Source organism: Eubalaena glacialis, chromosome 3 (genome assembly GCF_028564815.1).
Source record: "Eubalaena glacialis isolate mEubGla1 chromosome 3, mEubGla1.1.hap2.+ XY, whole genome shotgun sequence".
In the NCBI taxonomy this organism is placed as follows: domain Eukaryota; kingdom Metazoa; phylum Chordata; class Mammalia; order Artiodactyla; family Balaenidae; genus Eubalaena; species Eubalaena glacialis.
The window spans coordinates 1,251,215-1,276,556 of NC_083718.1; the positions used below are offsets into that span (position 1 = coordinate 1,251,215).

A 25,342-nucleotide genomic window follows, 5' to 3' on the forward strand; every position below is an offset into this window, starting at 1 on the left:
CGCTGCACCAGGCCGCCGCAGTTCCCGCCCCACCGCGCAGGCCCCGCCCCACCGCTGGCCTGGCCCCGCCCCGCCGCTTGTCGTGGTCCCCGACGCTTCTGCCGCGCACCCGAGTGGGCCCCGACCGGCAGCGCTGGGCTCGCCCCGGCACTCAGCATGGCCACGCCCCAAAGCTCAGACTACGCCCCGCCGTTCGCCATGGCCCCCGTGCACCGGTGCAGGCCCCGCTCCACAGACCACGCCCGGAACCGGCGTGACCACGCCACAAAGCTCAGACCACGCCCCGCAGCGCTGACCACGCCCCGCCGATTGCCAAGGCCCCGGTACAGCCGCACCCGGACCCTGCCGCCGGCCCCGCCCCACCGTGCAGACCCCGCCCCGGAACGCGGCCGGGCCACGCCTCTCTTCCTGACTTTCCCCCACTCCCAGCTCTGCACCGGCGTCTCAGGACTTCCGACAGGCGTGCGGGGGTGGGGGGGGACAATTTGATCCATCTTGGCCCGAATTCATCCCACTGGGATGTTCCCCAGGCCCTTCTCTACTGAGGTTTCCCGTGTCCTACTCCTCCTGGCAGGCCGCACTGAGCCCGATTGCAAGGGTCCGGGTTGGAGGTCGCAAGCTCGGCGCTCGCCCAATTATTAGGGCCGTGTCATCCTGGGCAAACCTCCCCCAAGAAAGGGGACTCTTTCCAAGTCTCCTTGTGCACCTGTAAAACAGGAGGAATTATAGCATCTCTCGAGCTACCTATGAGAGCTCAATCGGAAACAGCACGGGATTCCACACCGATGGGGGTCCTCCCGGGACTCTGGGCGCGCGAGTCCTTTGTCCTTCCGCCAAGGGATGGGGACAAGCACAGCACCTTTAAGGCTGGGCGTCTGCTGTGCCGCTTGTCCCCCCCCTCCTGAATGGGACAGCTCTTTGAGCCAGGTACACACACTTCCTGCTGTGTTTCTCTCCTGTACCAGCGGTGGCAGTAGCCCTTCTGTGACTAGGAGCCACTCGACGGTGAGATTTTTACGGATCAGCTAGGAAATGAAATTTTAAGAGACAATGTAGGGAGTTTTTCATAAAAGGAAATAGTATCCTAGTATGTTCTTCCTAGTTTTACACTGTTAAAATACATTTTATTTCATGAAATGCTTATAGTATTTTTAAATTCCATATAAGGTCAATGTTAGTTTTCTTTTTTCTTTTTTTTTTTTTTTAACTTACTGGCTAGTGAAATCCAAAAACTTTGGAAAACCACTTTTCTGTGGCATTGAGCACAGTACTTGGTACTTATTAGTCATTCAATATATCTACCCTCAAATTATTCATTCCCTTATGCAATGCGGTTTTGTTGAGCATCTGCATACACCAGCCACTGGGCTGGGTGCTGAGGATACAATTGAAGCAAGCCTGGCACCGCCCCTGTCCTGGTGGTGCTCACGGGCCAGCTCACAATTTAACCTAGAGACAAGGAAAAAGGTCACGACAACTCCATGTGCTGTGCTGTGACCTGGGAAAAACAGGATGCTACGGGAAGCAAGGAGAGACACCGGGCCTGATTTTTCCAGGTAAGTGTTGCTGGAGGAGGAGGGCCTTTTATCCTTTTTTTTTTTTTTCATAAATTTATTTACTTTTGGCTGTGTGGGGTCTTCACTGCTGCGCGCGGGCTTTCTCTAGTTGCGGCGAACAGGGGCTACTCTTCACTGCGGTACGCGGGCTTCTCATTGCGGTGGCTTCTCTTGGTGCGGAGCACGGGCTCTAGGCACACAGGATTCTGTAGTCGTGGCGCGTGGGCTCTAGAGCGCAGGCTCAGTAGTTGTGGCATGCGGGCTCTAGAGCGCAGGCTCAGTAGTTGTGGCCCACGGGCTTAGTTGCTCCGCGGCATGTGGGATCTTCCCGGACCAGGGCTTGAACCCGTGTCCCCTGCACTGGCAGGCGGATTCTTTTTTTTTTTTTTTTAATTTATTTTGGCTGTGTTGGGTCTTCGTTGCTGCACGCGGGCTTTCTCTAGTTGCGGCGAGCGGGGGCTACTCTTCGTTGCTGTGCGCGGCTCCTCATTGCGGTGGCTTCTCTTGTGGAGCACGGGCTCTAGGTGCGCGGGCTTCAGTAGTTGTGGCACGAGGGCTCAGTAGTTGTGGCTCGCGGGCTCTAGAGCGCAGGCTCAGTAGTTGTGGCACACGGGCTTAGTTGCTCCGCGGCATGTGGGATCTTCCCGGACCAGGGCTCGAACCCATGTCCCCTGCATTGGCAGGCGGATTCTTAACCACTGCGCCCCCAGGGAAGTCCCGAGGGCCTTTTACCCTTGGCTGCAGAGTCAAGCATCTGTGGAACTATGCTGCTTCTCCTTTCAGCGTTCACTTCTCCCTGGGGATAAGAGCATTCTCATCCCATCCATTCTCCTTCCTTCCTTCCGTTTCTCCTTCCCTCACTTTTGAATGCTTAGAATGCAACGTATCTTGGACATTTTGAAATAATGGCTGAAAATCTTCTAGAATTGATGAAAGTGTGATTCTAAGGATTTAAAAGTTACAACAAATTGCAAGCAAAAATATAAAAATAAATCTACACCTAGACATGTTTTAGTTAAACTGAGGAAGACCAAGACATAAAGGTCTTAAGAATACCCAAAGAAAAAAGACAGGTTTCTTACTAAAAAACGACAAATGGAAATTGGACCAAGGGCAGACCTCTCATTAGCAACAAGAGAAGCCAGAAGGCATTATCTTCAAAACACTGAGGAAAAAAACCTGTCAACTTAGAACTGTATACCCAACTTAAACTATCATCCAAGAATGAAGGCAAATAAATTTTTTGATGACAAAAATTCAGTGTTCACCATCAAAAGACTTCTACTAAAGAATTTCTAAAGGAGTTACTTCAAGAAGGAAAATGAGATGAAAAAAGGAATGGTGAGCAAAAAAAGTGGGAAAATTTAAACACTGTATAAAGCAACAATAATAAATATATATTAATAATGTTTGCATGAGGGAATCAGAATAAAATGAAAATATTAGACTAAATGTATATAAGAAGAGGGGGTGATTGAAGTTGAAGCATTCTAAACTCCTTGGATTATCAGGAGGAGAGGGAGAGGGATAAATGTGAGATTTTTTTCTTAGGTTTTAAGATTTTCAAGAAAATCACTTAAGGAATATAAAATGAATATAACTCACAAGCCAACAAATGGGAAAATATGTAGTATGATTTTTAAAAATCAAGGAAAAAAAGGAAATGAGCTGGACAGGATAGTACTTACCCCAGGCTGGAGGAAGCAGAGCTCATAAATACCCAGGCGTAAACTACTCGTCAGCGTTCTAGCTCACATACTGGGCATGTACCTAACAGTATAGCCTCAAACTATAGAAAGCAGAAGTTAACAGAATTACAAGGGAAATGGGCAAATCCGCCAACAGAGAGGTTTACGTACCTCTCCCAGCAATTAACAGATCAAACAGACAAAAGTCATACAGACATAAAAGATCTGTACAAAAATGTCACAGTCTTGACCTAATCAACACACACCAAACTTTGCACCTAACAATTAGAGAAAACACACAAAACTAACCATAGATAGGCCGTGAAAAACTCGCAACAAATAAAAGAATCGATGGCACACAGAACAACATTCCTTTAATCACAATGCAATTAAGTTAAAACCAACGCTGGGAGCCAATTCTCCACGGATCACATGCGCTTCTGCGCATCTTGCAGAAATGAGCCGCTGAGTGCCCTTTGTTCTGGACCATCTGGTCGAGGATGCCTGTATAGAGAGCCACTCTGAAAGACAGATGGTGACTTCCTCTGCAGCAAAGGGTGAGTCTGCTTATCATAATGGTTCTCAACCAGGGCCGGTTTTGCCCACTAGGAGATATCTGACAACATCGAGAGACACATTTGGTGGCTACAACTGGGAGAGGAGGTGCTGCTGGCATCCAGTGGGCAGAGGCCAGGGATCCGACATCCTACATTGCACAGGACAGGTCCCCACAACTAAGTATCCAGCCCTAAACGTCCACAGTGGTAAGGCTGGTAAACTGGCTTACACCCTTCCAAGACAGAGACAGGGTCTCGCTTTGGAGCAAAAGGAAGTCACGCTCACTATCTAGTATAATAAAGGTAATGTCTCCCTCAGAGGCAAAAGCAGGAATGCTACTGCCCACTATAAAAGCTCAGGGCATAAGGAGCTTTTATATAAAAGCTCCTCTCCTATAATGCCACCCACTACATCCCTAGGCATCCATCTGGATCCACCCACATAATCCTGCCCTATGAGAAAGGTTAGAGGACGCTCTTGAGACAGGACTATGATACCAGAGAAGAACTTGGGTCCACACAAAGAAAAGAAAGAGTGCTAGAAATGGAATCAGTTTAGATAAAATAAATCTTTTTATTTTTAATTGCTCTAAAACAGAGGCCAGCAGTTTTTTTTCTCTAAAGGGCAAACATGTCAGGAGTTGTGTGCCCTGAGGTCTCTGACGCGGCCGCTTAACTCTGCTGTGTCGTATGAGAGCAGTCGCTCATAAAACGTGAAGACGTGGTATGGCTGTGCACCAATAGAACTGTATTTATGGACACTGAAATCTTCATTTCATGTCATTTCCATGTGCCATGAACCATTTTTCTTCTTTTTTTTTTTCAACCCTTAGAAAAATTTTAAATCCATTCTTCACTCACAGGCCTTACAAAAAGAGGCAGCAGGGTAAATTTGGCCCTTGAGCCTTAGGTGGCTGACTTTTGCTCTAAAAGGTACTGTACAAAGCAAAACCAGCAGCCAAGTATTGTGTGTTCTAAAACTAATGCACCACAGGGTGGAGCTGTGACCACGCCGTCACAATCTGCAGACATTTCATATAAGAAAACAGATGGGCTTTCAACAGATGCAGCTGTAACCCACGTGTTCCAACCCTGACTCAGAAAATCACTATTTCAGGCCAATTTCACACAAAGTGTCAGATACTAAGGAAAAAAGGGAGAAGCAGATGGGATCTTTCTGATGAGCATTTCAACCTTGAAACTGAGGAAACCACTCCATTATTCCAGAAAAAGACCTAGGGAAAAATTCCTTCCTGTCTGCTTGTTTCTGCATTTATCTTGGTAATTAAAACAATTTTCATGATTTTACCTTTTATTCTGGGTTCTTGTACACCAAAATTAGTTTTAGAATATGTATTAAACATTTCAAATAGATATTTTAAGATATTTATTAGAATCTAAACTACCTGGTTTCTATTATTTGCTAAACTTAAAAAAAAAATCAATGTATAACTGATTCATTTTACTGCACACCTGAAACTAACACATGGTAAATCAACTATCCTCCAATAAAATTTTTTTTTAAATCACATCTTATAAAGCTTATCAATGGATTTCATAAATTTCAATTTTATTAGGAAACGGGTGATAGGTGAACAGGTACACAACGGTAAAGTATTGTAAAGTTAATCATAGAAGCTAGGTGATGGGTGTATGTTTGTTCACTGTGAACCTCAACTTTACAGGTTTGATATTTTCATTGAAAAAATGTTGGGGAAAAAGGTGGGGGAGAGAAAACAAAACAAACCGCTCACCATCTCCTCCTGCTGTGCGGAGTGCGACAACAGGACACGGAGAGGGGACGGGAGGCTGCAGGGGCGCTCGAGCTGGTCCTCAGACCACCAGGAACGAGCCCGCTGGATAAACGGGGGCAGGCAGAGGACACAGCACACGAGGACGCTCTTGGGCGGTTATGAAACACCTGTGCCTGGAAACGCAGACGGCACGAGGCTTCCAGTAGAAAATCAGAGGAATGAAGTGTGCTTCCCCCTTCACCTCTCCTCACCGGCCCCCCATCTCCACACTAGACACATCACGGAGACGGAGCCACTCCGCTCAGGCCAAGCCCCAGCAGGTAGGTGGGCAGCCAGGCTTTGCCCAGAGCAGCAGCTCTCCTAAGTGCGGGACAGAGGAAGGGGGCGTCCACCAAGGAGAGGGGCAAGCAGCAGGGAAACAACTGGAAAGGTTTTCGGGGTTTCTACCTGCCGTCCCACATACTGTGGAATTAAATGTCAAGTTCTTCGAAAAGAACTGGTTTTCCGTCTTTTTCAAGCTTCTTCTCTTCCCCCCCACCCCTCCTTCCAGAAAATTCATCTGTAACCAAGGATTGCTTCAGATATGCTGAGTTAACCAATAAAATGGCAAAAACACGCCAGCATCACATACACACCCCCCGTCAGACTCCGAATTCACAAGAAAGGAACTTACTTTCCAAACCAATACGCCATTTAAGAGTTTAGGAGACCTTAAGAAATGTAAAGCATTTTATCTGCGATTCAACATGCCCTCAGCTTTGAACTGTTCTTCTGATAACATCTCCTTACATTTACTCCTGGAAGTCAAAAGAGCTACAGACTGAAAGACAAATCCCAAATACTCACAAATGGCCAATAAGCGCGGTACGTGAGTCACCAGGAGAACGCAAATCAGAACCACGATGAGATACATCACACATACTAGACTGGCTATAATGTTTTTATTTAAAGGAAAATAAAAGTGTTGGCAAGGATGTGGAAAAATGGGAACCTTCGTGCACTGCTGGTGGAAATGTCAAATGGTGCGGCGCTGTGGAAGAGTTTGGTGCTTCTTCCAAAAGTTAAACGTAGAACTACCACATGCCCCAGCAACGCCACTCCTAGGTCTACACCCAAAGGAACGGAAAGCAGGGACTCAAACAGATATTTGTACGCCCATGTTATTCACAAGAGTCACACGGTGTAAACAGCCCAAGTGTCCATCGATGGATGAATGGAGAAATAAAGTGTGATCTCTGCACACCATGCAATATTACTCAGCCATCGAAAGGCACGAAGTGTTGGTTTATGCTACACCACAGGTGGACCTTAAAACATGATGCTCCATGAAATAAGAGCGACACAGAAGGACGAATATCGTATGGTTCCACTTATACGAGGTACCCAGAATAGGCAAACTCAGAGACAGCAAGTAGACCTGTGGTTACCAGGAACTGGGGGAAGGCGGGATGGGGAGTTTCTGTTGGTGACGATGAGGAAGTTTTGGGATACACAATGGTGACTGTTACACTGTATTTAAATTCCACTGAACTGTACACTTACAAATGGTTAAAATGATATGATTTCCTGTATATTTTACCACACAAAGATCGAACCAGCATTAGTAAATTAAATGCTTACTGCGTACGTGGCACTGGGCCAGAATATGCGTGTGCTCACCACACCCACACGGATTTGCTCTCCGTTTCACACAGAGGCAGGCAAACGGGGAGTAACGGCCTGCCTCCTGCAAGGCCGCATGGCATCTCCACCACAGCCAGTAAAATGGCCTATTCTGAAATGCTAATCCATTTTCCAGGCCCGGCCAGACCCCAAAGCACACCCTCGATGAAGATCAGCTTCAGGGGACTTGCAACACATTAAAAACAGCATGTATTTTACTTCCCAGCACACCATCAACGCCAAACTTTTCCAGGGCTATCATGCCCTCCAGGAACCTTCTCACACAGAACTGGGTATACCGGAAGGAAGCTTTTCTGATGATTAAGAATCAAGACACAGTAGCCTCAGAGGTGAAGAGAGTTTTGTATCCGACACCCTCAAAATCAAGACGTGGCGTATTTTTTTACTTGCAAGGAGAAGGCTAAGCACTTTCCCGCAGCCTTCCAGCCCGGAAGTGTTTGCTGTGGACCAATCCTTGGTGACTGCACCACGTGCAACTTGCAATGGACTCTGCATTATTTGAATTCAAGGATGAAAAGTAGAACTCTGCAACTTATCTTAATAGAAAGAGCAATGTCCTGGCGTTTTTTATTGTTTGACTAACAGAACAAAACCAGGCAGAGAGGTCCCCGAGGAAATGATGGTCATGCTTCATTGCTGTTTGCCACTGGTCCTTCATCTTCCAAGCACTTACTGTTTTTCCTTCTAAAGATTTCAGACATTTATTTTGATCACAAACGCAATCCAAGTGTGAATAAATAAATGTATTATCTTTTAAGACCCTCCCCCGCCCCCCACGTTCCTTTAAATAGAAAAATGTGCTAAATGTCTCTTCACAGCCTATTTGGCCATAGTTGTCCCACCTACAGTTTTAAAACAGACTGAATTTGACCGTCTGAAATCCTTCCTTGAACCGCAGCTCATTCTGTTCAAGTCCTGGGGGAGAGGTCCTACTGGTATTGTTGATAGTCCCCGAAAGGTGAGGATGGTAACTGGGCCGAAGGCAACTGGGAGGGGTCTTCAGCAAACGGAGGACCTGCAATTAAGAGGGAATTTAAACACCACCTGAATATTATGTAATTTAAAGGGACAAGTCTCTGTAGAGAGCAAACCAATCAACTCAGAAAAAAAAGTGCTACCTCAGAGCTGTAATCTGAATTTCTTTGTAGAGCTGCCCGATTCCCACGAGAGCGCCTTAACGTATGGCAGCCTGGCGTCCCTTCTGCTCTAGAAGGAGCAGCTCTCGAATGCTATGCCAGCAGCGTCAGATGGAATAATTACAGCAAGAAACAACATGCCAGTTTTAAAGCAACTGCTGAACAAGCTGCCATATCAGGACTGGACGAATCTCTCACACCTCCTGATGTATCTTTCAGTAGCTATTTAAAATTATTTTCACAAAGTTTAAGTACCTTAGTCACGTTTCAAGAGAACTCAGTAATACAATTTATACAACTAAGTAAGGAATGGGTCCTGAAATGGGAGACACCCCCATCCCCTAGCTTGCGCAGAACTAAGTGTTGTAGTATTTGCTTTCAAAGGATGAGACGGCCTGTGACCTAAGAAAAAATGTGGCTCTTTAAAAAAAAGACTTTAATGGGAATAATCACTCCTCTTTTCTTCAGGGAAACTGAGGCAGACTAAAAAATATCTGGAAGGAAAAGAGAAAGAGGACAGTGGTAAAGAGGGCTTTCTTTCCAACACTTTACTCCAGTGATTTTTTTTTTATATTCTAAAAATATCTGTTCATTACAGAAAGCTGGAGAAGACACTGGGTGAAAAAGATAAACCAAAAATAACCATTGTTACCATTTCGATACAGTTTTATCTCGTCTTTCTGTTTTAAGAACTCTTTCATGTAAGTTAACTGGAAAAATATGATTAACTTTTCAAAGATTTTTGCCCCCGCATAGCCTTTTGGAAACACTCCTCCTGTCTAAAATAAAAAGCACTTCTTTTAGAGAACTCCTTCCGAGGAAAGAAGCCTAAACCCAAGCAAACAAGGCTAAATCCTACAAGACAGTGTGACTGAGTTCTTGTTCTATCAATTTCTGAATTTCTGGAAACATGGAACTTTTCTCACATCTTACGTGAAGTCTTTCACACTAAAGTGCTAAACTAAAAAGCAAAATAAGAAAGTGGCCATCACAACAGAGTATTCAGTGAGAAATAATGATTGAAAACAGAAGCGAGGACCGAGGGCCCAGGAGTCACCCGGGTCATCCACTGGCCACGAGAAGCAGGCCCCAGAACCGTGCCCAAAAGACACCGAATCTCTCGCCTGGTGCCTCAGGGAAATCAAATCGAATCGGGAGCTGTGACCTGTCCCTAACTCTATGCCGAATCCTTTCCAAGCTCCAAAAATAACTTTCAACAAGTCTCACCATTCTGCATATTTCCTTCCCCAAAGGCCAGGCCGGCTCTTCCCCACTATGATCCTCACTGTCTTTCTGCTTCCTTCCAATGTCAAGGAATATTCCCATTTAGACAACTCAAGTTTTCTAAGTTCCAAGAATCTGCACACGTAAACCGCTGAGCAGACACTCCCTGACCACGTGCTGATGGCCTGTGGACCGCTAACCGCGCACCACGTCACCTTCCCCTGCACCACGCAAGAGCAACGGGAGCAACACGTTACATCACCAACTTCTCGGAAAAACTCTCCTTCCAGCCCTAAGTGACCTCCAACCACGAGTCACCTTCTCCCGCGAGGAAGCAGCACAACGAAGCGTGTCAGCCTGACGCGCCCACGGCCCCCGGCAGCTAGAGCGGTGCCCCCCACACAGGCAGTAATAAGTTGGCGACTGACGGCCATCATTGTTCCACGTCTGCAGGGACCTTTCTTGCCGCACCGCTGAAGTGATCGGCAATTCCTCAGAAGGAGCACGTGAGCACTGCTAAACCCTAAGAACTATAAGCAAAGAGCGACGGCATCATCTAGCCAAAGCATTCTGTTACTGAGACTGAACACAACTAGCTGCACCCACACGTGTGCAGAGCCACGGCCTGTCACCAGAATCCTCACGGAGCACGGCGCATTCACGTGTGATGCAAAGATCTCAAACTACCACGTTTTAGCAGACATCGGGAAACCATTTCAAACGTCTGAGCTGTGGTGTTAGGCAGAAAGACGACTCACCGTTGGGAAACTGGGCAGAGGCAAATCTTGTCAACAAGATACCAGCTCCTTCGATGAGAGCTAGCAGAATGCCACCCATCGCGGCGGACCCAACCATGGCCACTGGTCCGTCTGAGCACATTGAGAACAGAGAGATTATTACTTCAACAGAAATCCAGGTTAATGTAAGATACCATAAAGCAAAGACCTGTCCACAGGGCTCCATGCTACCCCCCGTTCCCAAACCCCCTTTCTCGCTGACCAAGACGGGGTTCAGCAAACTATGGCCCGCAGGTCAAATCCAGCCCACGGCCTGCTTGTGTAAATGAAGTTGTATTGGGTCAGCATGCGCGTTCATTCACGTATTGTCTAGGCTGCGCTCATGACAGCAGAGCTGAGTACATGTGACAGAAGCCCTCACAACCCACGAAGCCCACACATTTACTACCTGGCCCTTCACAGAAGAGGGTGCTGACTCCTGTGCTCACCCACTACGCCCAAAGGAATTCTAGGTTGCTCTCTGTCCCAAAGACCCAGAAGATGGATCTAAGCTCTTCACTCCTAACAATGCTGTGTGACAGGTACGATGATTACTCCAGAGGCTGAGGAGAGAAGCTGCCCAGTCACACAGCTAGAAGGCGGCAGAACCGGAACGTGAACTGCCCTTAACCACGCTGACCACTGGCTAGAGCCCCAGGCTCTCTTGTTCTCCACGTTCCAAGCTAAGAGATCCTTTTACTTTTCCCCCCAAATCACCATATACACTCACACTATACCAAGTTACACAATGCTCCGTTTATCTATTACAGACGTCCCTAAATTCAGGCAGAGGTTGGCTTCAATGCGTGTGTCTATGACTGCTTACTTCTTGCTGCCAGGATGGCTCCTGTTAAGGCACCACTCGTGATGGAGTTCCAGGGATCTTCTTTCCCTCTGACTTGAACCATACTGCAGTCAATCATGGAAAACAGACCTCCCCAAACTGCAAAGCTACCTATTTTATTTAAAAACAAAACAAATAAATTTCATTTTTTAAATTTTAGACTTTAAATGTAATAGTCAAAAACAAGCTTAAATAACAACACTCACTATATTCTTAAAACTCTCACAAACACATGCAAACAAGTTTGAATAAGCACCGAACAGGAGTCAAAATACTTATCTTTTTAATAAAGCTTGGTTTGTATTACATCAGCAGGGAAATCAGCAATGGCCCAAAGCCTAAAAGAAATAAGCCAGGCCTAAAAGAGTTGGGCTAAACCCATTCAAACCCCCTTTCAGAAGACTGTGTATCTGTTTAAAAAGTGTCGTCCTTCCTTCTTTTCTTTTACTAAAGCTTCATCTTACCTCTATTTTTCTTTTCTTCAGTCAGTGCCACTGAGCACCTGCTCTACGAAAATCACCAATGTGAACACAAAAGAAACCAGGCTATTTTGGGATGTACTACAGGCGTAAGCCAATACACATAAAGGGCAAAAGGGTGACACAAACAGTTCGAATTATGGAACCTCGAGGGAATGGGAATTACCTTTCCTCTCTCATTTCTATCCTTTACTCCTCAAGCATGAAACTAAAAGCAACCCTAAATCAGATTACTTTGCACTTTAAACGCTTCCTAAACACAGTGACTATTCTGTAAAATAAAAAACAAACACCCACACATACACATGTATAAGTACACACAAAACATAAAAAGGCAACACCAAGATTTTAATTGTCAGCATCTCTGGGTGACAGATGATAACAGACGATTTCACTGCTTTGTGCTTTTATTTTCCAAATCTTCTAAAATGAATACACATGACTTACACTCTATGAAGAGTTCTTATATTAAGATGAAAGAAAGAAGAAAAACTACACTGAGAAGCCCTTGTCAGGTTATCCTTCACCCTCTGAAACCTCACAGCAGCAGTGGTGTGCTAATAAGGACAATAAACTGGGTTCCGCCAACTGTCTGAACCAGATCATCACCAGCACCCTTCTCCAGAGCTCACCCTGTGAGTTAAATCCAGCAGATATAACCAGTTAAAGCATGCACAAGGGACTTCCCTGGTGGTCCAGTGGTTAAGACTCCATGCTCCCAATGCAGGGGGCCCAGGCTTGATCCCTGGTCAGGGAACTACATCCCACACACATGCCGCAACTAAAGATCCCACATAACGGCAACAAAGATCCCACATGCTGCAACTAAAAAGATCCCGCATGCCACAACTAAAGATCCCGCATGCCGCAACTAAAGATCCCACATGTTGCAACTAAAAGAGCCCACATGCCGCAACTAAAGATCCAGCATGTGGCAACAAAGATCCCACGTGCCTCAACTAAAAAAAATATCCCGCATGCCGCGGCTAAGAAAAAGATCCCGCATGCTGCAACTAAAAAGACCCTGGGGACTTTCCAGGTGGCACAGTGGTTAAGAATCTGCCTGCCAATGCAGGGGACACAGGTTCGTGCCCTGGTCCGGGAAGATCCCACATGCCGTGGAGCAACTAAGCCCGTGCGCCACAGCTACTGAGCCTGTGCTCTAGAGCCCACGTGCCTAGAGTCCATGCTCTGCAACAAGAGAAGCCACCGCAATGAGAAGCCCGCACACTGCAACAAAGAGTAGCCCCCACTCGCCGCAACTAGAGAAAGCCCTTGTGCATCAGCGAAGACCCAACTCAGCCAAACATAAATAAATAAATAAATTTTTAAAAAATAAATAAATAAAATAAAATAAAATAAAAAGATCCTGCGTGCCATAACGAAGATCCCACGTGCCGCAACTAAGACCCGGAGGAGCCAAATAAATATTTTTTAAAAATAATAATAAACTATGCATGAGCCTCCTCATTTTCGGTCCAACACTGAATACCACATACTACATACAAATGAAATAGTCCGTCCTTCTAACTCAGTGGCTCTGTGCCCTGGGAGAGAAATATGTCCAGGTATATTAGAATTATCTCACCAAATTCCTCAAACAAGGCTCTCCCACTCCCTCACAAGGGTCTGAAATCTCCCCACCCCAAGAATGACTGCCAGAGTAAGCTATGGCGGCTGATGAGAGTGGAGACTGAGTCCACACAAAAGGGCAGCCCCGTGTGGGCAGCCACAGCCAGAGCAGGGTGAGGAGGCGTCCACAGGAAGGACACTCCCACGCATGGAGATCAGTGTGCCCACGTGGAAGGGTGGCCTGTTATGGGGTGCCCTAGCCCAAGTCAGGCAAGGAGGAAAGTATTCATATGAAAAGAGAAAAAAGCATGAACCTGTGGGGCTGGATTGGAGTTAGAGGTATCAGTGTGAACCCATGACTCCTAATACACATAGATGTATAGAAACAGAGATATAAACGTGCGTATGTATGTGTACGTGGTTAGTGTGTGTTCATATACATACAGTACATTCCTAAGAAGGCCTGGGAACAGCCATGCCCCACAGCAGTGATACACTTAGTGCCCAGATTTTGGCTTCTAAGTACCATTCTCAACTAGAAGGAAGCAGGACTCCTTGGGGACGGCTGACTCTACACTCAGGCAGGGAAAGTACAAGATGAGCCTGGAACATCTTGTTCTCCAAAATGCAAGGAAGGGCTGGAAGCATAACGGGGACATATCAAAAGCATGTCTTATTTCCACTATGAAAATACAAGACCTTTCAGGACACAACTATGACTTTCCCACACTGCCTTTTCCCAGGAGCTTAACTGGAAGAGCTCAGTAAACGCTCACTGAATTAACTGGAAGTGCCATCCCAGTACTTTTAAAATTCAAGACTCCATAAAGATTCCTCAGTAGTTTCCTTAAAAAGGCTGACCCCAATTCACTCACACCACAACCTACTCTTCCTCTATTTCACCCTGATTGTTTCTTAACCAAACCTTTATTCTTAGACTAGTTTCAGAGTCACAGCAAAGCTGTGAAGATGGTACAGCTCCCACGCACCCCCCACCCAGTCTCCCCAGCATCTAACATCAGCACCGTGCATTTGTCACAGCAACCCAATATTGACACATTATTAACTGACGTCCATACTTAATTCAGATTTCCTTAGTTTTTATGTCCTTCTTCTGTTCCAGGACACCTCATAACATTTGGTAGTCATACCTCCTTAGGCTCTTCTTGGCTGTGACAGTTACCTGATTGTTTTTTTTATTCACTGAAAATGCATGTGATAGAAGCAGCCTCTCAAGAAACCTGTTAAAACCTGTATGACTTCTGCATTTATCGAAGGTTCAGGGTTTGGTGTGTACTTTTTTTTTTTTTACTACTTATCACTCTTAAACAACACGGTAACCATTAAAACAAAGGAAAATTAGTCACTGTTTACTTTCCAGGGTGTACAATTATTACAGAGAGAAAAACAGGAAACAGATACACCATCACTTCAACCCTCGGAGCCTCAATTTCCTCATCTGGAAAATGGAGATAATAGTACTCACCTCCTGTGTTGCTGTGAGGACTAAATAAAATAATCCTGTAAAACACCTGGAGTGCCTGGCACATGGCAGGCACTCAATAAACAACAGACATTGGCTACTATCTTCTAAAGAAAACAAATGCTATTAAAAACAGAGAAGATTATTTCTTCTGATGCACAAAATCACTAAGGAACGAATGAAAGTGCTAAGCCCATTTCACGTGTTATATGTGGTCTCTTCAGCCTGACTGTATCTTTGCAAGCAAATATAAGCTCCCAGCTTTCTTAACTCTCTTCTCCCAGCTTCTGAATTACCAAGCTTAAAGAGTGTGATGAACATAATCGTTCTCCACCTTTGCACTGACCTCGGTACAACGTCCAAAAGCGAAGCCTGGAGGGAGCCCCAGCAGTTCCATCCACCCCTCTCACACACCCTAACCCTTCTGTTCACGTCCTCTTCAGCTTCATGCTAACCCAGAAGCTAGCACTCCTGACCCTCACAAACCTACGCTGTAGACACACTGTCTGGATAAGAGGGGAAAATCAAATGAAACCAAGCAAAAACAAAACCCCACTGAGCTTCTGAAGGACAGATTTTCAAATGGATGCAACAATTCAAGTTAACTTTCCAAATAAATCATAAATCAAGAATCCACATAGATACTAACTTGTGACAAGCTGTTATTTAGACCAAACTAAAATCACTAACTGGTATAATCTAAAAAAGAAGAAAAAAAACCAGAATTTCATCTTCAAAAGAATAGGAAAAAAATCATCCGAAGTACAAATGGCAACATTCTGCTTACCTCCCAACTGTGGGGCCCTGGTTCTAACGGCTGTCAGACTCCCTCGCAGTCTGTGGTTTACTCCCTACAAGGAAACAAAAGGAAGCAGCCAAAAATACATTAGGAGTATAACACACTTCCAACCCACTGATGGGGCCCAAGTGACATTCGCAAACGGGTCTCAAATAATGATGACATGAGACCATTCACCCACTCACCACCGGAGAATTGCGAAAACCTTTGATTGCTTGAAAGATCCCACCACCTATGGTTCCCATCGTAAAGGCCCCTCCACAGTCGTCCACAATGCGCCAGGGGCTAAGAACAGGAAAGAGAGAAAAAAAAAAGATGAGCGTATTTCTCATTTATAAACCATAAAACCCTCGTTGTTAGTAAGGGATATACAACAGATTCCAGGGCAGGGCTCACTGCAACCAGTAATATCTGGCCCATAAAATACAGATAAAGATTAAGGATTCTAAACAGATCCACATCTATTCAGCCCAAGTCTTTTAAGCTACAGGGAATGGAACTGGCTTCAACTCCCTACTGTTCACAGCACTTTATTCATTTGCTCAACTACTAGTTCATCTATTCTAAGGCACCATGAAAAGCAAATAAACAAGCATTAGGAAATTACACTATAATCAACAGTGACCCAGTCGCCTGGGGATCAAGGAAAGCTCTCCAGCTGTAGCAAAATTTAAAGCTGAGACCCAAAGAATAAAGTTTCAACAGGCGCAGAAGACACATTATTTAAATTTTAAAACTTCTTTTTGGGTTTACTGAGTCCAAGTTAGCATCTGGAACTTAAGTTTGTATCAGATCCACTTAACACACTGGTAACCTCTAACATCTGATAATTAGAGGTGAAATGTGTAAACCCGGCTTCCAAATGCAGCACCCTAACTCATGCAGCACAATGACATGAGTAATCTGATCAGTAGAACAGAACCACTATTCTAGGAATCTGGCTTATTAAAAAGTCTGTGAATGGGAATTCCCTGGCAGTCCAGTGGTTAGGACTCGGCACTTTCACTTGTGGTGGCCTGGGTTCGGTCCTTGGTTGGGGAACTAAGATCCCACAAGCTGCGTGCTGCGACCAAAAAAAAAAAAAGTAAAAAGGAAAGACAAAGGAGAGTCACTAACTCTAAACGATCGAATCTAAATGATCCTACAATCAATTAGAATGAAAATGAGTATTTAAAAAATCAGTAAAGAATAGCAGGATTCAGATCAGAGAGCAGCCACAGTATTCCAAGAGAGGACATCCAAAACAAAGGCAAGATGGAAACAGTTTCTGAACTAAGTCTGGCTAAATCAAGGTTCCTGCAGGGAAGTGATGGATACACAAAAGGAAGGTTGAAGTCAGACTCTAAATGTAAATGCCAGACAAATACAGGGCAACAGGGAACCAATAACTAACCACACGATTAAAGTTATCATTTATTAAGTATCAACTATGTTTTAGGTGCCTTATAGTGCAAATAACCTGATCTTCAAGAAAGCTAGCTTATTTTCTTATAGACTCCCTAATCTTTTAACTTTGCAGAAGAGTATTCCTGTCTCCTCTCCATTTTACAGATGAACAGAGGCCCAAGGTCATATAGGTAATAACTGGTAGAACCAATTTAAATACAAAATCTAGTACGCCAAAGGCCCCAAATGCTTTCCACTATATCCTATAGACTAAGGCTTCTGAAAAGAAAACACATGATTAAAAATTATTTAGGATGATTAAGTACCTATGATGTATTAAAAAGGACTGAAGAGAAGGAAAGCAATTAGGAAACTACTGTAAAAGGCATTAAGGCTGCCAAGTAAGATCTTGACAATAGGAAATGAAAGGTGGAAGGTTTGAAAGAATTCAGGCTGCCTATGGCGTTGGGGCAGGTGCAGAGGGAGGAGAAAGATGCTTATAGTTTGAGCTCGGATGACTTCACAAAACAGGGTAGTCCAGAAGATCAAAGCAGTTTTGAGTATAAAACCAACCAGACAACTGACTGTACTGCTTCAGGACATATGTACTGAGAAAGGAAAGGGGCCACCTAATGAAGTAGCAGATGAAAATTTATGATTCCCATAACATCTTTAACCCAAGAAAGTCAAGTATTTTCCCCTCTTGCCAACCTGTTCCACGATATCATAGCCAAGAGCAGGTGACAACAGCAGTGTACAGCATGCTGAGTCCTGCACACCTGAGCACAACCCAGGAAGGGGGACCACTACCTTTGGAGAAGGTAAATTTAAAGAGCTGGGAGGCGCTGAAACATACACTCTGTATCTTATTTCAGGGAGGAAAAAAAGCACAAAGCAGGCAACATGGTTAATGCTGGCAAGATCAGAATGTAAAGCCCTGGGCCTTTTCACACAGCTGGAGAACACCTTGGTTCTTGCTCTTACAAAAAACACAGGTGATTAACCCAAAAAACAAGATTTGATTTTTCACTCATGACCTCCGAAGCCTTAAACTGTGTGCGTGCCTGACTCCTCTATGCTTTCATTCCTGGGACCGACCGAGCGCGGGGCAGAGACCACCCCCCCTCGCTAAATGCCGAATGAATAGAGCCCCGTCGCCGGCTTTTCGAGAACACACGCTACTCTCCCCGTTTTCCCGACCGCGCCGCCCCTCCCCCACGGGGAAACCCCAGCCCGGACCACGGCCGCCGCGCCCACGCGGACCCTCCCCGGGCACCGCCCCCTGCCCACGCAGGCCGAGCCGCCCGAGCGCAAAGACGAGCCCAAGGTCGCCGGCGGGCAGAGGGGCTGCTCCCGACCCGCGGGCCGGGCAGGGGCCGGGGCCACACAGCCGAGCCGGGGCGCCCTCGAGTTACCGCAAGGTCACCCGGCGCGGCCCCGCGGCCCCCGCTGACTAGCCGGCTGCTCACGCCCGGGTGCCCACGACCCCCGGCGCTGCCGAGCCCGCGGCTGAGAGCGGCCTCGCTCCGGGGGCCGGGCAGGGGCAGAGGGGCAGGCGGCGGGCGGCGGGCGGCGGGCAGACTCACCAAGGCTCGCGCGCGTACTCCTCCATCTTGACTCCGCCGCTCCGTGACGCCGGGCGAGCGGGGTGGGGCCTGGCCCGGCGGCGGAAGTGATCCCAGGCGGAGGGCGTTAGAGTGTGCAGGGATTGGCTCGCCGCCTCCTCCCGCAGCCAATGGGAGCCGGGGATAGGGCTGCGGTGCAGAAGGCGGGGCTCCGGGCGGAAGGCAAGGCTCCGGGCGGGGGCGGGGCGCCCGGGGCCCCCAGGTGTGGAGAGGTACCCATCACTGAAGCTGCGTGGCCAGGCCAAAGGCAAACCTGGTGTTGCTCCGCTAGGGTTCCCAGAACTCCCGAACACGTTTCTTTGTTCTAGTACCTGGCTGTCAAGTGTGGATTAAATGCTGCCTACTTCGTCAGAGTTGGTGAAGCCCCACCGACTACCCGGAGCTCCTTTAGGGCAGGCAGTGTCCGAGTCCTTTAGAGTCTCGGGGCCGGACTGTAGTGGATGTTCCATAAATGTTTGTGAGCATCTGGGGCGCCGTGTCCCGTGGGGGCCCTCGACGTGGGGGACAGCGACAACGAAGCCTCTTTCAGACCTCACTCCAAATGATCACCGGGAGACGTGAGGGGTGTTTAGCTCAGAGAAGAGGTAGCAAAAGGCTGGGGACCCCGGGCCCTTTCAGCTTGCAGCCAGCAAAACCTGTCATGTGACAGCTGCTACGGGAGCTCTTCCCCATCCTGCACTTTTGAGGTTGACTTTAAAACTTGTATATATTTATTTCCTGGGAAAGTTAGTGTAATAAATAATAGGAAACTGCAAGGAAGAGTGATGTTCCCTCCAAAATCTTGGAAATAAGGTGAGCAAATAAACTGAGCCCTCCGTAGAGCCAAATGAAGACTGTCAGCAAAATGTGTCTCATACTGAAAAGAACAGTTCAAACCAGTCCTGTGATTTGGATACATAAGTCCAAGAGGGCTTATTTGGAATGTGACTCTGATTAAGAACGCTTCAATCTAATTAATTGACAGCCTGAAGAGAATGTGGGAGACGGGCAACCTGGGACCTGGAAAGAGTCACCAGGCAGCAAGAGTCCTAGTGGGCATAAGTATTTCAGTAACTAGAGATTTGCATTCTCATGAGGTTCTGGTCTCTCCAGGACCCAGAGGAAATATCCCTTAGCTCCTATTCCATATTCATTATGCAGTCTTCTGATTGTTATTTGGTTTCTGAATGGATTTTCCTTTAAGAGAGAATGCTCATAACTATTCCTGTCCACTCAGTGGTTATATTGGTTTATGCATTCACCTCTTGTGAGGTTGGTTCCCTTGAATCAAATCAGTCACCAGGAATGGTGATCATACCAAACTGCTGAGTTTGCAAAGCTGAGGCCCAGACTCTAGGCTGTGGTTACCCGGCTCACTTCATCCCAACAGTCCCTCTCCTGGAGCAGCCTACCATTCTGGAGGGCACTGCTCACATGGCCAGCAAGCGTTCTTGGACTTCTCACCTTCTGTTTTCTGTAACTGCAGCAGATAGCAGGGTGGAGCAGACAGTTGGGCCTGGGCAAGGCCTAGGACTTCGCCTTTGGCCAGAGAAGGAAGCCGCCCCCATGCCCCCCACACCCCCAGAAAATATCCCTATGCATCTTGGAAGAAAAGAGCGTAGTGAGTCTTCAAGAAGTCTGCAGAGCTGAACGGTCAGTGACATTAAGGAATGACATCAAGACCAACAGAGGAAAGGAGTGGGGTCCTTGAGAGGGACCTGGCCTGAAGGGGAGGGGAGTCTGAGACGGTGACCCAACACCCCGGGCACGTTTGGTGAAAGTCGGTGTGCTGGGCCCAGTATGAGGCTGCGCTGGAACCCTGCGACCCAGGTCCTCCGGGTGTTGCTTTGGGGAAAGCAGCTCCCTGTGTGAACTGAAAGAGCTGTGACCCGGGGCCCGTTTCGCTGTGAGATTCCCCCAACCGAACAAAGTGAAGGAAGGAAGATCCTCCCTCAGAAACCATGCGGGGGGATGTGAGGTGGCGGGTCCAGCAGTGACTCTGATGCCTCTTGCCCACCCCGTCCGTCCCCCACCCCACAATGAGCTTTCATTCGTCTTCTGCTCTTGGACAAGTAGAACTTGTCTTTTTTCTTGGGGAAGGACCACTTTCAGAGGCTAGGGTTGGGGACAGGGCCATTTGATAGATATTAAGGGTGCCAAGGTTGTGCTGAGCCGAGAAAGTAACAAGAGGGATTGGTAATCCCAAATCAACTGTAAGACCCTTGCCCTGTGCTCAGAGTTGCCTTAGTGTAAGGACTGGGGTGGAGAGAATACTAAAAATATCGACGCGGTTGCTACCCTCAGGGTCTTCCAAACGTACTTGGAGAGAAAGAATAAGCACTTGAGAAATAGCTGTTGGGTCAAAATTATAAAATGCCAGCATGTGACAGAGAACGTGCTAAATGCTAGAGGCATTCGGAGGGGAGAGAGCGCTGGGGACTGGCGTGTGCTTGCAGAAGGGTCCTGGGGGAATGGCAGTCAAGCTGGAGCCTGAAGATTGGGAGGATTCTGCTGGGTGAGGGGGGTCCGAGGGAGAGGGGATGCCAGCGACAAGGCACAGGAGCAGGAAGGACTCAGCGTTGTCACCATGTGGGCTGCTGGTCCCACTGGGAGGGTAGGAAACACGAGAAGCGGGAGAATGAGGCTTTCCCAGGGGATAGAGTTCCCGGCCATGGAGGTGGGGAGTGTGAGCCAGAGGGAGGGTCAGCTGTGTGTTGGGAGACAGTTCGCCACAGACCTCTCCCGTTTCTACACATCCGAGCATCAGATGCTCACCTCTGTCCGAGAGCGTTGCTGTAAGCAGGTGGCCTGGGACAGCTCCAGACATGACTTCGTCTGGAGCAGGTGTATTTATGCTACAGGATAGTGAAGGGACAGCTCTCTCCCTCCCCTCCCTGGAGCAGACTGTCTACCTTCCAGGTAATGGTGATGTATTAAAGTTTTATCTACTTTATTCAAGTAGCTGAGGGAGTTCCTTCCAGAAGGATGCTGTCTTTTCGGTAGATGGTGAGCTCACCGGGTGAAGAACAGGCTGGAAGCAGCTTGGGTGAGGGGCGTGAGGGAGGAACCCGTCTCTCCACCCAGACCCCGCCCTCGGAGAGGTGTGGATGTTTTCAGAACCCGCCTGCCACTTAGGGGGTCCTGGCCCCCATGGGTTGGGCTCCATTGAGCCAGAGGTTTGGGGACCTCAAGAGCTCCACGCAGCAGGAGGTCACAGGCCATGTATGTGGCTCCAGACCCCAGCCCCACCTGGCCCGTCAGATTGCCATGGACAAGTGAGGCTGGCACCACAGCCAGCTCTGGGTCTGGGGTTCCAGTCTGTGACTGGGGCCTGTTTGGGGTTTTAGCCGGGCTGGGGCGCGGTGGGTGGGGAGAGGAGGCAGTCTCTTGTCTCTCTTCTGCCCTCTTTCCTCCCCCTGCCCTCCTTGCAGGAAGACATGTGTCCGGCCTGTGGTCTGCCTCCGAGCTCTCTGGCCACTTCTGCCCATCCCAGGCGCGCGGGGCCAGGCCAGCAGCTTGCTTCAGAGACAAAGTCTGCTACTCCAGAGAAACGTCCAGGCTCCCTGAAAAGGAGAAAGCTGGTGTGGTCGTATACTGAGCGTGAACAGACTGGGTGCTTACGGCGTCTGACGCTCTGCCGCACGCTTTGTGTGCGTCACCTTGTGTGATATATTTAATACCTTCATAGCCCTGTGCAGTATGTTTTTTTCTCAAGGTACTTTTAAGATTCTCGTTTTCCACTTCCTGCAGCTCAGAGAGGTTAAATAACTTACGCAAAGTCACACATCTCAGATTTGCGCCCACGTCATTCGACTCCTGAGCCCGTGGCCTTATCTGCTACACTACACTGCCACCCTGTACTCCTGAAAATGTGACTTTCCTGGGGTCACTCGGCCCAGTTGAGAGCCACCCTAAGCATTAGTTAATTGCTTCTGGTCCCTGTCCCCCGACACGTACACAGGTTTTGGCCAGAGTTTGGGGTCCCTTTCCCTTCCTCCGTCTGGCACAGCAGTGCTGGGTTTTCTCTGGGGACTAGGCCATCCCATAATCCCGATACTCAAGATGAATTTGTTTTGGGTGGAAGTGGATTCTGAGCTTGGGTAACCGTTGCCCCTGGAGAGTGAGTGGGGCGGTGGTCCCTCGCCGCAGGGGCCCAAGTCCTCCAGCCCCACAGGTGATGCCTTTTGGCTTTCAGGGTCTGCGAGCTGGCACCCGGAGCCCGGGTTCTAGGAGCAAGAGGCTTTGGACCGAGTCACATCAGAAGAGCCAGCTGTTTGGCATCGTGGGACCGAAGCAGAGAACATGCTGGGCTTCTGTGCAGAAACCTTTGGTTAGGAGGCCGGGAGTCCTGCCTGGAAGTATGGAAGCTCTGGCTTTGTTTTCTGAGTTTAGAACCAGGGGGAGGAGACGGCTGCTGAAACCAGGCGGCCCGGGGCTGAGTGACTCCACTGTGCGAGGAGAAGGAAGAGTCGCTGGGGGCTGGAAAGAGCTGCTTTCAGCTGGCGGGGTCGAGAGGTTGGCTGGGGTGGCTCCAGAGATCATGCCTCTTCTGGGCGGAAGTGAGAGCAAAGGCCGACAGACGTGAGGGGCTGGGGGGTAGACAATTCTGTCCACGCGCCCTGGAGCCCCCAGGCCAGCCCAAGGCCTCGGCGTGCCCACTGGGGGCCACCTGACCCTCCCCATGAGATTAGTGTGTCTCCCTCGGGCTCTAGGCAGTTGCTTCTTGCTCTCCTGTTTCACCTTGCCTTCTAGTACGTGGAGTTGTTTTTTAGCTCAATAGATGACACATTTAAAAGAGAATGACTGCACTGAAATTATTCTTGCATCTCTCTCCCTATAGTGCCTGGCCGGGTGGGATATAAACACAGCGCCCTTGAATGAATGAATGAGTGAATGATGAGAATGAGGTGAGGAGATGAGTGTGCAAACACATGCGTGTGCATGCCTGTATGCGTGGTTTCTGCTGAAGGACGGGAAGACAAAGATGAGCGAGGAGGTGGGGCGTGGAGAACAGAACCTGGGCCGGGAGAAGAAGTGAGTGATGATGACGCCTACAGACAGGGATTGTGTGCTCAGTGCCCGTCAGGCGTATCAACCGCGTGGCTCACGTGTAACGCTCACAACCATTCTCCGAGGCTGGCCCCAGCGCTGTCCTTAGTTTATAGGTGATGAAGCTGGCTCTCAGGGAAGGAGGTGGCTGGGCCGGAATCCCACGTCGGCTGAACAGGGAGCCCAGGACCTAAGCGGCTCGGCCGCCCGGGGAGCCCGAGCGTGAACCGTGGAACCAGCCTCCCTGTTGTACTCCCCGCGGCCCCTGCACTTCTCTTTGGAGGCGTTTTGTAAACTCTTTTTTTTTTAATAAATTGTTTGAAATTACTTGTTTATTAACTGTCTTCACGGATAGACTGTAAGCTCCGGGAAGGCAGGGACCACATGGATTTTCTATCCTTAGTTTCATCCCTTGCTCTTGGACCGGTGCCTGCCACGCGGTCTGCACTCATCAGTATATGCTCACCGACTCGCCCACAGACGCCCCGCCTCTGAAAAGAACCCCAGGAGCCCCCCAAGCCCCTCCTCCCCCTTCCCCTCGGCTCTGCCTGCTCGCCTCTGCCCTCCAGTCCCACCAGCTCCTCCCAGCTCCTCCCAGCCGTATCCTGAGGCGCGACTAGCCGTCGGTCAACGCCAGGGCCCCAAGTTTTTCTCCCAGACGATCCCTGGAGTCAGCAAGCGCCGATGGGTGACTGTCTCTCTCTGGCTTAGGTGGACCGACGCCAGGAAAGATCGAAGCCGCTACGCGGTGGGTTACAGCAGGGCTTCTGGAGGGATTTTGTGGCAGGAGATTGAATGTCCCTGCGCCTTGTGCAGGGCAGCAAGAGGGATGAGCTGTGAAACACCTTTCACGAAACCTGCCAGACCCATTGCAATAGGGTCTCTCCCAACAGCCCAGAGTTATATTTCCCTGGATTTACACATGGTGGGGGCCTGCTGCCCTTCCTGATGCCCCCACGGGAGGTGCCCCGGCAGAGGAAGGAGCCGACGGGACGGAGGGAGGTGGGAACCCTCTTCCCACGAGCTCGTGGAGGCCGACAGCCCTGTCAGAGTTCCCTGACTTCTGCACCTCACACTTTCTTGCCCAAACAGCCTGCCAGTTTTTGGTCTGGGAACACAGTGAGGATATATTTGCTCTCTCTCTCTCTCTCTCTCTCTCTCTCTCTCTCTCTCTCTCTCTCTCTCTCCCTCGCAAGAAGTGGCCATGGCAGGCGGGGGCCTCTGATGCTGGGCCCTCCTCGGCAGGAGAGAACGAGTGGGTGGCTCGGGGCTTCTGGAATAGAGCTCTTCCCTGGGGCTGGAGACACTGGGGAGTCCCCAGTACACTACCAAATACAGTAGAAAGGAGGCAGTGGCGCACGTGCTCAGCACAGCGCCGTCCACCCCGGGTGGAGGCGTCACGTGTGCACTTGAACGGGGCAGGCCTGGGGCTGGTCGCTCGTGAAGCCGGCGTCCTGTCTGCTTGCTTTTCTGGCTCTCCGTGGGTCTCGCCTGCTTCTGCCAGCCTCTGCATTTTTGTATTATATCTTTTTCTCATTGCGTGGCCCCCTTGTCTTTAAAAGGCTAAATGCTCTGTGCTAAATTTGGTCACACAGCGCTCCAAGATTCCCTGGAATGTCCTCAAGTTTCAAACAGCTCTGACAGTGAGGCAGGCCCGCCCCCGCCTGGGGATTGGCCTCTCCTTTCAGGGCCGGGCCGTCGTGGGGCCTTATTGGCTGCTGGCTGGACCAGCCCGGGTCCACTAGCCCTGGG

General features: G+C 48.6%; 1 protein-coding gene across 1 annotated transcript; it reads right to left on the reverse strand.

The window, feature by feature from the left end:
• Positions 1-6,477: 6,477 nt before the first annotated feature.
• Positions 6,478-18,614, reverse strand: TIMM17A (translocase of inner mitochondrial membrane 17A). Its single transcript, XM_061185237.1, has 6 exons — positions 18,524-18,614; positions 15,737-15,836; positions 15,540-15,603; positions 11,201-11,329; positions 10,357-10,467; positions 6,478-8,253 (listed from the first exon to the last, which is right to left on the reverse strand). Exons 1-6 carry the CDS (start codon positions 18,547-18,549, stop codon positions 8,168-8,170), a joined length of 516 nt encoding a protein of 171 aa, XP_061041220.1. The 5' UTR covers positions 18,550-18,614; the 3' UTR covers positions 6,478-8,167.
• Positions 18,615-25,342: the final 6,728 nt, after the last annotated feature.